The sequence below is a fragment of the Oxyura jamaicensis genome, chromosome 33 (genome assembly GCF_011077185.1).
Source record: "Oxyura jamaicensis isolate SHBP4307 breed ruddy duck chromosome 33, BPBGC_Ojam_1.0, whole genome shotgun sequence".
Lineage (NCBI taxonomy): Eukaryota > Metazoa > Chordata > Aves > Anseriformes > Anatidae > Oxyura > Oxyura jamaicensis.
In genome coordinates, this window is record NC_048924.1 from 1,166,217 (window position 1) to 1,183,794 (window position 17,578).

At 57.6% G+C, this 17,578-nt stretch overlaps 1 protein-coding gene across 1 annotated transcript; it reads right to left on the reverse strand.

Moving 5' to 3' along the window:
* Positions 1-13,206: 13,206 nt before the first annotated feature.
* SLC48A1 (solute carrier family 48 member 1) lies at positions 13,207-16,059 on the reverse strand. Its single transcript, XM_035308822.1, has 3 exons — positions 15,873-16,059; positions 14,241-14,411; positions 13,207-13,581 (listed from the first exon to the last, which is right to left on the reverse strand). The coding sequence occupies exons 1-3, from the start codon at positions 16,057-16,059 to the stop codon at positions 13,445-13,447; spliced, it is 495 nt and encodes a 164-aa protein (XP_035164713.1). The 3' UTR covers positions 13,207-13,444.
* Between the last annotated feature and the right edge of the window lie 1,519 nt (positions 16,060-17,578).

The window sequence follows — 17,578 nt, forward strand, 5'->3', positions numbered from 1 at the left end:
GGGATCCGTGCTGTCCCTGTGGGGACTGGGGCTTCCCCCCCTGTGCCCTGCCAAGCATTGGCACGGACGCTTCCCTCTTTTCAGCGGACCTCTCTCGGGCCTGAAGGGCCTCCAGACCTCCCTCCAGGCCCAGCAGGGCATGAGGAAGCCGGTCTCGAGGACAGTGGCTGTGTCTGGAGGTTCTGAGCACCCACGGGCTCTTCAGGATAAGAAGAGATCATACGGAGCTCCACGGGTGCAAGGAAGGTGGCCGGGAGGCTGCTGCACCCTTGGGGTTCGAACCCCTGTGATGTGTGGCATAGGACAAGGGATCACAGCCTCAAGCTGCACCAGGGGAGGTTCAGGTTGGAAATTAGGAGAAATTTCTGCTCAGAAAGAGCGGTCAGGCGTTGGGAAGGGTTGCCCAGGGAGGTGGTGGAGTCACCGTCACCGGGGGCGTTCAAGGACAGGCTGGACGTGGTGCTTGGGGACGTGGTTTGGTGGGTGATGGTGGTAGGGAGGGATGATTTTGGAGGTCCTGCCAACCCTAAAAATTCTCTGATTCTATAAACCAGGTCCACAGCCTGATGTAAGGGTGCCAAAAGAGGTGAGGGCGAGCTGGCCTTTTCAGCCTCGACACCTTCTGGCATGCCCTTGGTGTGGGACGAGCCCCGGGCCACGTCTGCGTGCGAGCACGTCCCCGGGGAGGCCAGGAAAGTGTTGTGTCCCCCCCCGGCTCCTCCTCGCTCTGCTCACTGCTGTGACGGGGCCACCAACCTGCCCAGTGCCACGAGGGATAACGTCCGTGTGCGAGCCCGGTGCTGCCGACAGCATCGCTTGGATGGCGGGGGGAGCCGATTACACCCGTGAATAATTCTGGGCACAAAATCAGAGGCCGAGCCTCGATGCAGAGGTTTTTCTTTTTCTTTTTTTTTTTTTTTTTCAGGCTATTTTCCTTTGTTCGGGAGGACGAAAATAATCTCTATTTTATCCTGTGTGAAAAAAAGGAGGATAACGCTAATAAATTGAGAACATTAAAGGGAGCCAGGAATAGCCGCTGCCCCTGGAGGCTGGGGAAGCAGCTTTGGTTTCGCAGGTTTTTCTAGTTATTGCAGCCTTAGAGTGGAAACATGTGTGGTGCGAATAAAAATGCGAAGCATCCACTGTAGCGTGCTGTTGCTGAGGCAACCGCAGGGAATATGGGAGGGGGGCATCGTGCAGGGCCCTGGCTGTAAAAGGGAGCTCGAGCGCTCCGGGTGCCTTTGATCTGCGCGCCTGCAGCTCTGATTGATGGCCCCGCAATTCATTTCCTTGTCAAAGTGACATAATGTTCCTGGAACTCGCTGAACTTTTTAAGAACTAAAAGATGTTCCCCCCAAAACGCAGCCTCTCCCCGAGAGGGGGGCAAAGGGGGAGCCAAGGGGGGGGGGGGATAAATGGGGTCTGGCCGTGCCGCAGCATCACTGGGCTGTGCTCCCTCCCAGAGCTGGGGATGGGACAGTGGCACCGAGGGCACTGGTGGCAGCCACCACCCCGCGCTGACGGCCATCCTGTTCCAGTTAATTTTCCTCGCTGGAATTTTACATGTGAAAGTCTTTTTTTTTTTTTTTTTATTTATTTTATTTTATTTTTCCCTCCCCATCTGTTTCCATCTGGCCATCAAAGGAGCAAAACGCCATGTCCTGGGCCCCGCTGCCAAGAACCTCGCCGCTCGCCCCGGGAGCCTTTCGATTCCCACCACCGAGGCAGCCTCCAGCCTGCCCAAACTCTCCGGGCACTGTCACCACGGGGCCGGCAGCGCAGCTTTGGCCAGAGGGGAGAGCTCAGCACCATCCCTCGCGATGACCCCGCTCTGTCCTTGCTTTTACATCCATCCCAGGCAGCGCTCAAGCCCAGGATCTGCTGAGGGCGAGGCGTAAAAGTGCTCTCCTGCTGGTAATGAAAGCCCATCGCAGCCGTCGCTCTTCCTCTTCGCTGCAGCTTTCTCCTCCAAAGGACCCAGCTGCTGCACAGCCCCATGCGATGCCTTGCAGGCACGAAGACCCCCACTGGGAAGGCACCGTGGTGCTGGGGCAGGTGGGGGACAGGGATCACTGCGCGTGCATCCCCCTGCCCCAGGTTACAGGGCAAATGCAGACTTGGCAGGCAAAGAAATATTTTGGGAGGAGGGTGAACTAAAAACCCATCCCTGTCTGCTAGCCCACCCCAGGAACCTAACCCCAAAGCAAGAAACCTTCATCCCTTCAGCAGCCGTTTCTTGGGCCAGCTCCTCAGCCCAGATTTGGGGTGTTTTGGGGTGTTTTGCTCACCCCTGGCCATGCACCCAGCACTGCAGGGGTTTGGCTCCATCGCCTTTGCAGGTTGTGAGTAGCTCTGCTTATACTCACTCTTGCCCACTGGAGCAAATAAAAACCTTCAGTCCTTTAATTTCTTGCCGTAGAAATTGCCTTAGAAATTTAATTTCTTGCCTAAGGCCAGGCGGAGGCACCCAGCCCTGTCCATGCACCACAGCTCCCGGCTCTTGCTCCCTTGCCTTGCTGTGGCCGGGAATTTCGCCCTGCATTTTGGGGACCAGCTGCTTTTGGGGTGGTGATGATCTCCTCCCAGCTCCCTCCAGCTGGAGGCACCGAGCTCTCCAGTCCGTCCCAGTGCTCCCCAGTACCCAGCCAGAGCTGGGCTGGCACCGGCAACCCAAGGACGGGCGGTCGGTGACTCACGGCACGAAGGAGCACGGGTCCTGACGGCTGCGGCTGGGAGCTCAGCTCCATCACGGTTTGCATCAGCTCCTGCACTGAGTCACTTCCAGCCGGGAGATGCTGCAGCCTCTGGCCCGTGGGAATGGAAACCAAAGGGTTGTCTTCCACTCCTGGGCAGTTTCCCGGTTTCAGCCTATCTGACTGTGGAAATGCTGCCTGCCCCCCTTGCTCCGGGCCTGTTCCCCCCTCCTCTTGCAGCTACGAACCCACAAAAGCAGAGTTTCCGAAGCGTGGGCACTCCCAGGAGGAAATGCAGCCACACTGCTGTCTGTGGGCTGCACCCCTGGGCTCCGCACCAGCCCCTTGGGAAGTCTCCTCCCGAGGATCCCTGGGTCCAGCTCAGCTCTTCCAGCACCCAGCTTCTGGACCCCTCTCGCGGCTGTATTCGGGGCTCTTAAAAAGGAACTGGGTTGAGGCAAAACTGTGTCTGTGCGTGCGCAGTTACCTCTCTGTGCACAGAGCTGGAGAGGGTCCAGCAGCTCCGAGCCATCCTGACCTCCACCCGCCCCCGTGCAGAAAGCCACGGGATCCTCTGACAGCAGCTCAAGTGCTTGCGGGAAGGAGAAGTTCGAAGCGGCCGTTAGCAACGAGACAAACATTTATGGTAGCTTTTGCTTAATGTGCAATAGAACGAGCTTCTGGAAAAATCTGTGCAATAAGGTGCTAGAAGGGCAGGGGTTGAAACCTCCCCAGGATGTCCCCCAGGAGGTGCAGGGACTGGAAGAGAGTGAAAACCGTGGAGGTTTTGTGTTCCTCCCTTCCCAAAGGCAACCAGAGCTGGACGAGACCCATCCAGGGAAGCACAAAAGGAAGACACCAGCAAGCACACGCAGTTCGTACCGGTTTTTGGTCTGATATCTAAGTGCCACGAAGCCTACCAGCGGGGTAAGGCCACAAAAGCAGAGAGCAGACAGACAGCCGGATGATAGCGATGATGCACATCCCCAAGAATGCCAAGTTATTTTTATGTGAGCAACTTCGCAGGCACTCAACGCTGACTCAGTGCTCTGCATCTCCTCCCTTTGCTCCGTGGGCCAAAGTGGAGCCGTGCCAGCCCCAGGGATGGAGGAGAAGGGGTCTTGGAAGAGCCAGGGTGCCGGGGCTTCACCGCGGGGCTCAGCGTGAGAGCCTGTGGGCACGCTCCTCGCTGGTGGTGCAGAGCAAAGTCCGTTGCTTCCCGTGGCTCCCAGCTGGCCCGGGCTTGGCAGCCCACTTGAAGCAGTGGTGAGCGATATCTCAGCATGGACAGGGTGGGCTGGGAGAGGACAGGGTGGGCTTTCTGTCACCACCAGCCTCTGGACATGTTGGCATCACCCTCCGTCACCATCACCCTCCGTCCCCATCACTCTCCATCCCCTTCACCCTCCATCCACCATCATCCTGTTGCCCACAAAGCATCAGAAGGTCAGAAAGAGGAAGAATTTGGGGGCATGGGGAGGTTGAGTGAGCACCATGGCTGCCGGGCGAGGACCCTTCCCCACACCACCGGCACTTCACTGCCCATCAGAACCAAACTCCATCTCTGCAGCAAGGCGTAAAACACCTCTGCCCTCCCCGCACCACAGTCTCAGGCAGAAAGCAGACCCTCCAAACCCCAAAACCCCCCGAAAGCCTCATGAAGCAGGGGGGCAGCAGCACTGTCTCCTTCCCAAGACGCTCCAGGAGCTCTCAGAGCGCTTGGGGAAGAGAAGGTCAAAGCCACCAGGAGACGTGGCGTGTCCCTCCATGCCCCGGTCCCCCGATGTCCCCTGCTGGCTGTGACCATTCGGGCACCTCTGCTCATCTCCCAGAGGGCAGAACTCCCTCCCGTGCTGCTTCCCATCCTCTCCTCCCTCCCGGTCCCGGAGCAGACACCACTCCCAGCCCCAGCAGCACATATGGGAGGGCCCTGCAAGCCTTCAAAGCCCCGTCTGGGGAGAGACGAAAGGCCGGTTAAACTCCTGGCCGGAGATGAAAGGAAACTCTCCCCTCCGCGCCTGGAACGAGTTGCTGGTGCTTTGGAGCCGGGGCTGAGGCCCATTTCCTGAGCGCCATGGCAGGAGCTTTCATTTGCAGAGGGACCTTGCTCACCAGGCAGGGGGCAGCGGGAGCAGATGGCCGAGGTGGCCGTGGCACCGCAGCCTGTCCCTGTCCCCGAGCGCGGGGGACGCAGCCCGGAGCACGCCACGAGGACGCTCTCCATCACGCCGTCCCCATCTCCCGCAAGGCAGCTCAGCAGGAGCTGACAAAAGCCTTTGTCACCACCCCAAGGGGGTGTCACCACCCCTCGGGGGTGACAAAGCCACCCGCAAGGACACGCTGCCCAGCGAGCACCCGACAAAGGGGAGGTGCCGCATCCTGCGCCCAGCGCGGACACGCAGCCCCGGGGCTGAGGAGCGGCTGGCTGGGCGGATGCGAGCGACAGATTTTCCTCATTTTGTCAAAGGAAATTCTATTCCGATTAAAACCCGTTTGATCTCGATGGAGGAGGGGGGGGCCGGGTGGGGGCAGGATTGGGTTTCTCTCCAATTGTTGGGCTTTATTGGGCTAATGGATCAGCTAAAAGCTTCCAAGTAAGATTTAAAGGAAGGCAAGGCAAGGGCATGAGCTGCAAAATCTGGAGAAGACTTCAAGGAGCTTATTAAAAAACATGGGATGAGTGGGAAGAGCCGTGTGCATGCGTGCTGCCGAGCCTGGTACCCCCGGACACCCCTGGTCACGGCTGCAGCCCCCCGGGGCCGTCCCCTCTCTGCCCCCTGCCCACCTGCATCGCACCACAGCACAGAAAAAGCACCGGGAAGGGATCGCCCGGCTGATACCACAAGGGTTTGTGCAGGTACATTAAGCTGTGTGGTTTAATTTGAGGTAGAAACCTACCTAAGACCTCCTCCCGATTTAGCGTTGACCTTGAGCAGGAGGTTGGACCGGGTAACCCCTCCTGGGGTCCCTTCCTAGCAGCGTGAGGACTTCTGTGATATCCGTGCCCCCCTGCCCGCAAAGGGGACCCCCCACAACTGCTCCTTCCCAAGAGCAAGCAGAAAGGTGAAAGAATCAAAGAAAACCTCCGATTTTTGGAGGGTTTGGGGTGTCAGGGTAACGCCAGAGCTGTCCTGAGCTGAGGAATCAGAGCCGGCTAAGGGATGCTCAACAAGAAGCCCTTCAGCCGGATGCAAAAAGAGGGCAAAAAGGGAAGAAAACGACACCTGCAAGGTGCAGATGGGCTTGGGTTGGAAGCTGTTTCAGACACATCCCCAAAGCTCTCCTGCGATGGGGTGAGGAGGAGGAGGACGCAGCGAGGGTGAAGCACCAGGAGCTTGGAGCCGAAGGCAAACCCCCTTCGTGCCGGAGCTCCGAAACTCAGCGCAGCGGCCCCGACCCGCAATAAATATCACAGCTTGGTGGAAAACAACACCGACTGAGTAAAGACAGTAAATACGAAGCTTTTATTGTCAGAAGGGCAAGAAAGGCAAGTGAGGGTGACCTCGGCAGCGTGCGGGGCTCGGAGGAAATCTGGAAGGCAAAAACTATCAAAGATAGGGAGATAATTGGATAAAAATGGCACAGAACGAGCTCACCTTGGGCTAACTCGATAATTGTCTTTGATCAAAAATTATTTTCCGAACAAAGGCCGTGCAGTAGAACTCCTCTGTCTGGACTTTATTAACACATTTGATAAATTGCTCCATAGGAACTTCTTTGTTAAACTGGAAAAAAAAAAGGGGGGGGGGGGGAAGGAGGCTTGAATTGGGGAAGGAGTGGGGTAAGGGGGAGACGTGGGGCTGCGGTGGAAGAGGAGCTGCCCTCACGCTTCCGTGCACCCAAAAACTGGAAGGAAGAAAGGAAGGAGAAAGCGTTTTGTAACCCAAAGTGACCCAAAGTCATTGCAGTGCAGAGGCTTTGGCCATAAGGAAGAGGGGCTGAATACCTGAGAGCGAGACCCAGATGCGTTAAAAGATGAGAGCAACAAAAATGGAGCCTGACCAGATGTAAACTCGGCACACGGAAATATAAAACCCTTCTCGACGAAGACTTCTTGCCACTTGCCATCTGGACGTCCCATTTTCCCCAGCACCCACGCCCCCCTGGGGTGAAGCTGCCCCCAGACAGAGCCTGGCTGATCCCATCCCACCGAGCAAACCTTTCCCGGGCTGAGAAAGCAAAAATAATAATAATAAAATAAGGAGGGTGAAAATGCATTGGTCTGGTGGGGTCTGGGGCAAGCCCCCAGCACCCAAAATCTGCTCGGCACATTCGGGCATCCCAACCCAGCCCCACCTCCCAGGCTAGGGAGACGAGGGAGAAATCAGTTCTTTTTGAGGGCGTCGGAGCCCTCGGCTTCGGGACCTAGCTGCCACCGCGTGCGATTTTTAATGTAATTATTCCCAGAACAAGCTCTCCCCCACCAGCCCTTCAAAGCGCTGCGCTGTGCCAGGGGACCTGGCTCCCAGCCCCAGCAGGCGTGGGGTGAACAGGATCTGGCGGAGCATCTCGCGGGCCGGGCACTCACGAGAGGAGAGCACCCAGAGCACCCCTTCCACCGCTCGCCTCTTTTTTTTTGGGCCGTTTTCCTCTGCTATGATCATTCCACTTTATTATTATTATTATTTTTTTTTTCACCCTCCACTTTTTTCTTTACTTTTTCATCCCTGGGTTAGCGGTGGTGCGCGGGGCTGACCTGCACCATATGGGCTGTCCTAACAGTGGACCCGAGCCCCCCCAAGCCAACACCAACCACAGGGACCTCCGCAGAGCACCGGGACCGGCCGAAAACCTTGGGGCAAACCCAAGTTTTGGCTCCTTTTGGCTGCACATCGCCATAAATATTGTCTCAAAGGCTCTTCCCAGATACTCAGCTTCAACCCGACGATTTTCAGCCTCTTTTTTTTTTTTTTTTTTTTTCCTCTGTTAAATATTGGAACCATATTGAACCATTTTACTCCCTTGGTTGCTCTCCAAACTGAAAGATGTCCTAAAAATAACTATTCCCAGTTCTGTGTGTGATGCTCAGCACACCCCCCCCCCCCCCCCAGACCGTGGCTGCCTCCCAGCTCCGTCTGCACTCCGCTTAGCTTATCCCGACACTAAATCAGCTCAGCTGGGGACTTTTAATCCCACTGCTAATTTTTACCCACCTCTGCCTGCTGGCTCATGAGAACCACAGGCAGGACCAGGAAAATCCCCTTGGGAGGAGGCTCGGGATGGCAGGACCTCGCGCTCCACTCCCCCAGCACCTTCCTCATCGCGCTGCTGGAGCCCAGCTGAGCTCCACCAAACCTCTTGCACCGAAGCCTTTCCTGCGTATGCGGCCAGGGAAGGGGGCACGGCGCCTGTCTGCGGTGCACGGAGGGTAAATTTTGGGAACAGCCCCTGGGGAGTCATCGCCAGTGGCTGGACTGAAGATGCTGACCTGGAGAACCCGGCCAGGGCTCGTGTCTGTGAGTCCAGCATCCATACCCAAGGTCACCCCAAACCACCCAGCATCATCTCGACCTACCCTGCCCAGGGCTACCCCGTGCCTGGGACCTTCAGCACGCTGCTGTGGGGGCCTCATCCAGCCCTGCCCCTGAGCAGCCCTGCCCCAACCTCTCCTCTGCGTCCGGAGCCACCTCGTGCCCGCTACGTCTCGCCCCAGCCAGCACACGATGGGATCCAGCTCCCTCCTGCTCCCATCAGGACGTTGCGTGCAAGGGCTGCCGTTATAAAAATGGCATTTGGGGGATTTTTTAATGATTATTATTATTATTTTTTTTTTACAAGCAACAGCCAGTAAACAAAGAGCAAATATGTGCTGAGTCGGCTCCCTCCTCGCAGGGCGGGCCGGCCTCGCTGCTGCAAGGCTGGGGACCGCGCTCGCAGCAAAGCGGGCGGTGGGGCCAATTGGCACGGCATGGCACGGCACAGTGCCACCAAGCCTGGCCAAAGTCCCCCCTTCTTGGCCTGGAGGACATGTGGAAGCGGCCCACTTGCCCTTGCTCTGCTCCGTGCTGCCAGCAGGTCTCCATCTCCGCACCCACGCGTGGGTGCTGCAAGCACAGCTTCGGCTACAAGCAGTGGGATGGGACCCAAGGTGGCCCCGTCAAGCCGAATGGGTGGACATCCCGAGGGGACACTTTGGTTCCTCCTTGGGGACACTTTGGTTCTCCAGCCATCCTCCACCACTCCCTGTGCCATGCTCCCAGCCCAGCCATGGTTGGGTCCCTCCACGGCCACCTCCAGGATGGCTGGAGACCTCTTTGTCCCAGCCACATGCCCTAGAGCTACGAGACACCCCTAAGGACAGCCCCAGAGCCCACGCAGAGGACTCAGGGCCAATTTTTATGGACCCAGCTCGCCCAGGGTGCCATCGCCACCCAAAGGCACCTTTCCAAGGGCCAGGTCCAGCAGCTCCAGCGAGGCTCGGCCGCGGAGGCCCCCGCGCCTGGCGGGGCTGCGGCACTCGAAGCCTTTGAAACGCCGCTTCCGGCCTCCCCACATCTTGAAAGCAGATTGCTAAAATGCAAAAAATCTGTTGTTTTCGTTAATGCTGCTTTGAATATCTTCAGGCAGGAAGATGGGATCAGGGTGGCGGACGTGGGCGAAGAGGGGACCCTCCCCGCGTCGGCCGCGAGGGTGCTGGGACCTCAGCAAGGTGCTGGAGACCCGCACCCAAGGGGGTGCTGGGGGGCTGCAGGCAGAGCCGTGCTTCGTGGCAGGCTCCTTCCAACACCAAAACCCCTCCGCGAGGCACAAAACGCGTGCCAAGTTCAGCAGATGCCGCCCCGTTTCTGCAGGCTTCCTCGCGCGGCCCAGCGCCACGCGATACGAACGCTGCTGCACCTCCAGTTAGGGGGAAAAAACAGGGAATTTCATGAAAACGTCCCGTTGGGCGGTAAAACCTGGTCTACCCGCAGAAAGGGTCTGGGGTCCCCAGGATTTTGGGGAGCCTGCAGGTTGAAAAGGGCTCTCGTGCAAGGTGGGGGGCTGGAGGGGTTGTTGTGGCCCTTTAGAGCCCCTCGTATCCCAGCTCCAAAGGGCTGAGCCTGGAATTTGGGCTCGGATGCTGCCCTGCCTGGTTCGGAGCAGGGGTTGGAAACCTTGCTGCAGGGGAGGAGAAGCCTTTTCCCACCCTGAGCGGTGCAGCCCGACCCGTGTTTCGGAGGGCACCTGGATGCACTGAGCTGTGAATCCCAGGGCCACCCAGGCCACCCAGAGGCCACCAACCCCCCAAAAACCAAGCAAAGAGCCGTCACCTCTCCTTGTCCTACCTGCCCTGGCTCTCGCAGGTAACCCAGGAGCAGCTTTGTGGCCGGGAACCCATGGATGGGGGATGGCAGGACACCACGCCGCATGGGTACCAACGTCCCCGAGCATCCCTCTCGCTGCGACGCCCGGCCACCCGCTCAGCGCCACGGCCCCACGCAGGGGACAGGGCCCCGGGGAGGGCTCCGGTGCTGTCCCCGGCTGTGCTGTCAGCCCTCGGCACGTCCCCATCCACGGCAGAGACTCGGTGGCTCCACAGCAGAACGAAACCAGCTGGGATTTCGGCACGAAGGAGCCGGGAGCGGTGCCAGGAGCGACCTCCCAGCGCAGGAGCAGCTCCCAGAGCCGCTCGTGAGACCCCAGCGGGGCACGAGCAAGCCCCCAAATCCTCCCCCCCCAGCGCATCTCACCGCCCCCCTCCCCAAGACCCTCCTGGGGTGGGGACACAGGTGAAAAAACGGGGACTTCTGCAGACCTCAGCTTGCAAAGGGGCTTGGTCCCTGCCCAAAGGGGTCCAACCCGGCTGCAAGCTCCAAGGGGAGCAGGACCCTGCTGCAGCCGGGGGGGGTGGGGGTCCCAGCTCGCCCCCTCCGTGCCGAGCCACCGCCGCTCCCCATGGCCGGGCCACTGCTGCCCTCCGCCGGCCGCTGCCCACCCTGCACCCATGGGTGCTGGCCTCCTGCTCCTAGCTCAGCCAGGACCCCCCCCCTCGCCCTCCAGGCTGCTCCTGCTGGGGTGCCGGAGGGAAATAAACCCTCCTGCCCCCCTCCCCTTGCCCTGAGCAGACCCCCTCACCCCAGAAGCCCCCAGCGAGGCTGCTCGGGGTCCCCTGGGGGAAGGTGGCCAGGGATGGGGCCGAGCCCAGCAAACTCGTTTCATTTGTGGCCGGAGCTCCCCCAGCCGTGGGGCTGCAGCACTTGGACTCCTCCGCTCCTGGAGGAAAAGCTTCAAGGGGGAGACGCTGACCCAGCACCTCCCAGATTTATTCCTAATGTTGTATTCCAAACGCCAGGCGACGAAAAGCAGACAATGGGCAATAAAGACGTGGGGTCTCCCCCCTGAGCGCAGGTTTGTGAGCCTCACCTGGGGATGCAGGGGTTCACAACCCCTAAATCACTATTTTTCTGATTTTGAAGACCACAAAGCAGCCCAGTGCGTCCTTCGGGGGATCCCCTGGGGAGAAAACTCACCGCGCCGAAATCAAACCGCACCTCGAAGGTGTGGCTGGGGGAAGGGAAAGACGGGGGGGAAGTTTGGGGAGGAAAGGAACCAAAAAACAAAACCTATCAGGTATTGCTACGCATGGATCTAGGTGTTGAGGCTGCTAGTAAAGACGCACAGGATGCAGTAAACGTTCGAATTGCTGCAGCTCTGCGTCACCCCCAAAAGTTAAGTTTTTTGTACAATTCCTGTCCTCCCCACGGAGCGATGCTCCTGCAGGCTCCCACCGAGCGAGGGAAAGAGCCGGAATTCAACAACTTTACAGGACAAATTCTACGGACACCGGTTTGGTGAGAAAGACGACTGTATTTCTGCTCTTACCGCGGTGTCACGCACGAGTTACACAGCGCAGCTTAGTACAAGGAGACACTGGGATACACACAAACGAACCCCGCTGTGAATCACACCATCCCGCTGCAGGACCGAGTCTTACACCAAGCGTGCAAACAAAGCGTAAACGATGTAAAAATATATTATATATTTACATACACGATCGTTTAAAAAGCTGAGATGGAAGTATAAATTCCAGAGCTAAAACACATCAGGGAGAACACAGGGGGTGGGGGGGTGTGTGGGGGGGTTAGATTCAGTGAGCTGTTTCCTAGGCAAATTTAGTGTCACAAAAATAAACTTTAAAAACCTCCGGGGTCAGCCGAGGGGACTTCTGGACACGTGCCCGGGAAGGGAGCCCCGATGTGCTGCTTGCTGAGGGATGGCCAGCGGCGCGCAGGCAGGAGGGCGCTGCAGTTTGGGGACACGGAGGGACACGGCTCTGCTGTGAGGCTTCCTGCCCGTAGGGATTTCTGCCTCCCGAGGACACCACGACACGGTTTCCAGAGCTGGGGCTCGCACCCGGACAGCGAACACGTGGGCAGAGTCAGGCTGGGGAAATGTGAGACGAGAGACGGCTTCTTCAAACACCCTGCCCTAAAACCTCTCGCGAACCTCGCGTCGGATCCATGGCAGGGAAGCGAGCTCGGCTGCTCCATCTCCTGCCGGGCACGCTGGCAGCCCGGCGTCGGCAGTACGGGAGATTTTCGGATTTAAAAGCCTGAGCATTAACCTCGTAAGCGCATTTCACGTCCGCGGCCTTTTGTCGGGCTTTAGCAGCCTCCAGCAGGCTTCGCGCATCGACCCGGCGTCCCTCGAGCTGGGGAAAAGCTGAGGCTCTCCCCACCCAAAAACCAGGGGAATGCGCTCCAGGTGGCGTCAGCTGCTTCTAAAATAACCCCATCAGCTTCATTTGATCGAACCTCTCGCCTTCCAAAGCAAAGCCAGGACCAGGGGCAGCACAGACGGCGTCTACATCGGGCGGCACTCATTTGGGGGCCTGCTGGGTACCTGTTTTAGTTCTGAGGACCGTATCTCCTTTCCCTCTCTCATCCTGCTCCCCGATACAGGGAAGCCGAGCAAAGGAAAGGAAACACTGCTACCTATGGAAATACTTTTTTTTAGAAGAATCATATTCAGGTTTCTCCTGAGGCTCAGGTAAGCAAGCCCTTACCCAAACACCTGCCACCCAAACACCTTGTTCTGCTTCCTAGAAAATTTAGCCTTAAATATGATATTAAATTCCTTCCAGGTCAGCAGCCAGAATCAGCACTCTCCGCCTCTCAGAGAGGCAGGGGATGACTGGCACTTCTCTGCTGCAGCCCCATCCCCTGGGGCTCTACACATCCTCCGGACTCTGTGTGTTACTCCTACGACCAGTTGTAAAAGGGGAGTACTGGAAGATGCGTGGTACTGGCTGGAAGGTACCCAGGGAGCTGCTACAAAGGCCGGCTCTCCCTTTGAGGAGCAGAGCAGTGCGAAAAGGAGACGACTTCCACCCAGCAGGGTTTCTGTGCACATCTGGGGCACCCACCTGGCGATTCCCTCGCAAGCATGAGGTTTCGGGGTGCTGCACCCAAGGGGTATCGAGCCGCAGCCCCCGCAGGACCCAGGGCTTTCTCCCCACGTGCAAGCCCAAGGAGTTGAGGGCAACGGGAAGAGGGGGTCTGGGCCTGCTGCGTGTAAGCAGATGGGGTCTTCCGACCCGCTACCAGCCACGGGGACTCCCGGGGAAGTTACAGAAAGACCGGATTGACATCGTTAGCCGAACTTTAAATGGTTGAGTAAAAGCAATTAGGAAGGACCCCTACTGCAGACAGACAAACCAAGCAGCGCCGGGTAAGTTCCTTCTCCGCCTCTTGCGCATCTCTCGCATGTACCATGCCTTCGGGGGGCAAATCAGACCTCCGGCACCTTCAGACGGGATTGGAGTCCGAGTGTTAGAAGTCACTGAGGATACTGATGTCTGCGAACTCGTTCCGGTACCGGTAGGCGTACAAACTGAGCAGGAAGGCCCATTTCAAGGAGATGAAGCTCCAGACGCACGACAGGTAGTAGCTTCTGGGATCAGTCAGAGCTAGGAGAGAAGAAGGATGGAGGCGCATTTAAAAATGGATTTATTCCTTATGCAGCCTGGCCAGCAGGAACCCGCCTCAGTCCCAAACAAAAACACAGTCCCCAGAAAAAAAAAACCAAACACGATCCTCCTCCCTTTGATCTACTGCCAAGCGAAGCCTGGGAGGAATGACACGAGCCCTCATATGACACTTGCACAGCTCCCAGGGACGCAGCTTGATGTGCTGACTCGGCTTGGAAGGCATTTCGCCCCGCTGCCTCGTGTTTAGATTGCAAAGTCCTCACCCACCTGCTTTACGAGCGCTGAAGCATGATTAAGAGCACTCCCCTCGGCTGTCAGAGGAGTAAATCCCAGTTTCTCCTGAAGACAAAGCTGGGAAACGGGGACTGCCTGCAGCACGGCTAGGTCTCCCAGGGCAGCTACCAAGCATTAGCAGGCGGGCACTGCCCCAGGGAGCGGTGCCCACGGGCAATAGGATCGCTCTCGCGCCATCGGGTCGTGACAGCAGACAACTGAAACGCGTTCTGGCACCCTCCCCAAAAGCCTCAGGGCACCTCTCAAGAGGTGGCAGGAGCACCCCCGGTCTGCTCCTTCCCACCCAGCCCCGGGAACCCCAGCACCGCCCGCCACCGCTCCCAGTACTGCTGCCAAGTACTCACACTGGTGCTCGGTGATGGCCAGGACGAGGAAGGTGCAGAAGCCCACCACTGAGAGGGCTGAGAAGAGGATCCCGATGAAGAGGAAGAACCTCAGCCCTTTTAACCAGGTCCTCCAGTAATCCTGCACATACATCACATGCGTGATTAGGGCCCAGAGCGCCAGAACACCTGCTCGATCAGACAGCAAGGGGAATCAGTACCGGGCATCACACTGCGACACGGCAAGGTGTCGGATAAATACACATCCCAATAACCCCCCACCCCCCAAAAAATCACGGAATGTTAACGCTTCGTTGCCAGGGACCTCAGAAAAGGGGGGCAAGGCCTGTGCGAGCATCGCCCTCCGCAAGCACCCCACACCCCCTGGCTTTAGGGTACGGGTCTGGATCCCAGGCTGGTGCACTGAATGCATTCCCCCCCCCAAATATTTTCATTTTCCTGTTCCCAACAGACCCCTGCACACACAGAGGGACCCGATGATCTCTCGAGGGCCCTTCCAAGCCCTACAATTCCGATTTCTTTACTTCTCCGTGCAGCCTCCGGGACAGCAGCAGCCGCAGCCAGCCACCTCCCGAGAACCAACTCGCCTTCCTCCAGGAGCCAGGGGGCCCCTTTTGCACGTCGGGCCGACGAGGAGCACCCCTCGACCACTCATTTCCAACACCCAGCGAAGGATCCACGGGAGCTGCTCGGCGCCCAGCATTTCACACGGCGTCTTCTAGCTGCAGCACACCCCCGCCTCACCTCACAGCGCGTGCACGCGGACAAATCCCCTCCAGGCACTTCGAGTGGCCCCGAATTACTCGGATCCGTGTTTCAGTCCGGGTGCCATGCAGTAAAACCCTCGTGGCAGAGGTGAAAATAGCCCGGCGTGGCATTTTCCTGCCTCGCCACCAGTAACACCAAGGCTCTCTCCACTAGGCGATGCCAACAAGCTCCCCTTACACGGTCTGCGTTTATTTGCAGAGCAAATTCACTCCTGACCCAAAGGAGAAGGGTTACCACGAGGCGGGGACAGGACAAGGCGCCGCTGTGCCAACGGACAACTGCACGAGCGTACAAGGAACACGATCCAAAGCTCTCCCAAGCAAGCTTACTTCAGGCTTTACCCAATTATCATCAAGCCTTCCTGTTCTCTTTGCTGTTATCTGTGCTTTCAGAAAACTGTAAAGCCATATATATTTTTTTTTTTTTTCCCAGTTTATTTGGAAATGTTCTGGCAGCAGCTTGAGAATTAAACCCGCGGCCCAAGTCACAAGCAAAGGAGCACCGGGGAACCAAACCCACAGCACTGCTGCCAAGCTGGCCACGTTTTCAAAGGGCTGTGACATTGCTGTCGGCGTTTCTGAAAGCAAAGGGGTGCAGGAGTTCAGCTCCCAGCTGGGATTTACATACAATTCCCACTTAGGGCAAAGCACGAAGGGCTGAAGGTGGACTAAATCTGGCTCCGCACTCCTGGGGCTGGCCCCAAACGGGGTGACACAACCAGACAAGTATCTGAGCACGTCCGGGTCTTTGTGTTTTAAGATCACCAAGGCTTTAACAGAAGGAGCAAAAGGCGCTTCCAAGGGCTTCGGTGACCATCCCCAACCCCCCTTGTCAAAAGGGGGGAAATGAGAGAGCAAAAGGCACGAAAGCCCCCAGGTACCGAGCACTTCCTGATGTAAAGAGAAAGGACACATCCCTCCCTGATCTCGTGCTTTTTTTTAACAAAAAAAAAATGCCACTTTTTCACCAAATACGAAAGAAAAAACGAGACCAGGCAGCGGGTGTAAGCTGGCCGGCGTTCCTCCTTTTTGCTGCCACCTCCTGTAGACATCTCACTCGAAGAAGTAGCAGGGAGGGAGGAAAAAAGGGGGGGAAAAAGGGACAACAGCACTGCTAAAGTACCAGGCTGCTTTACAGGGCACCCTGTAATAACCCGGATCTCCCTCCGCAGCCACCGCTCGGCATCAGAGGAAGCGAAAACCAACCTGGCCCACCACAGGATGAACGTTTTTATGTTAGGCACAGCCACGAGCCTTGCCGGAGCTCGTTTGGTACTGGATAGGGGTCATTACGCACCACGCTTCCTGAGGCTTCAAGGAGGGCATTAGGGCATGGAGGAAGACAACGGTGCCGAAGCTGAGAGAGGAGCAGAGCCGCGGCACGGGTGGGCTGGTCTCGGGGCCACACGGATGAGGGAAACGTGGTGGGTGCACGGCCGACGATGGTGGACGTTCGCAAAGATCAGTTCCAGGCTGGGCAGGAGAAGCCTGGTGATGGTTTTGTGCCTCTCCAGTGCCCCAGGATGGCGCAAAGTGGCCCAGGAGGAGAAAAAAGGTGGGTGATGGAGCAGAAAAGACAACGTGTCACTTAGAGGCACTCCGGATTTTGCTGCCGTGGCTCTCCCCAGGGCAGCACGGATGCTGCTTTGCCACGACCCGGCTGGCAGGAGGCGTTTCGGAGCTCTGCGGACGACCGGGATCGCGCTGGCAGCACCTTTCAGAAAGCCACGGGATTCGGGGGAAAAGCTCAGCTTGCGGATCGACCACTTCCTCGACTTCATGTTACCTTGAAGCTCGTGCTCTAGCAAGTTCAACCCACATTTTTTTTTTAAAAAAAAGGGGGGGGGGGAAGGGGAACTTTATGATTAGCAAAAACAAGCTGCTTCCCCACCGGCGCTTTCAGATGACTTGGCACAATTTATCTGAAGTGCTGAGTCAAGCTGCTCGTGTTTCCACGATAAAAAAAAAGCCTCTAACGCCCCAAAAGCTCTCGTGGCAAGAACAGAAGAAGCACATGAGCACCACCAGATCCCTCCCCAAGCCTCTGCCCCTTCCCCAGCCCCAAAGCCTGACACAGCGCTCGAAAGGAAGCCGCGGGGCAAACCTCAGCACTAAGCCCCTAACTGTGACGAGGCAAAAAAAAACCACAGCTCCTCCACGTGCAGAGCCGGGTCACACGGCCGACAGGCAGAAGGAACCCTTTTACCCAGCAAACATCAGCAAAACGTTCGTTACCCCGTGAAAAAACGTATTTTTCAAAGTTTTTTTACTGGAATAGGAATAAAAGCCACGGCATTTAGAGTCTGCAGGGATTAACTGCAGGGCCTTCTGCATTCAGTTCTTCTTTCTCACCTCAAGCTCCCCCAAATCCTCCCCCGCACACCCCCACCTGTATTTTCGGGTGGTGTTTTGCATTCACCGAGAAGCAGACCCAGGAGCTGCAGCGACACCACCTGCTGGAAATAACACCCCAAACTCTGCCCCCCTTTCCAGGGGGACGTTTCGGCTGGGTGGATTTACCCCAAAGCTGGAACGACCCTAAAAAGGAGAGGCACTAAACACAATCGAGGG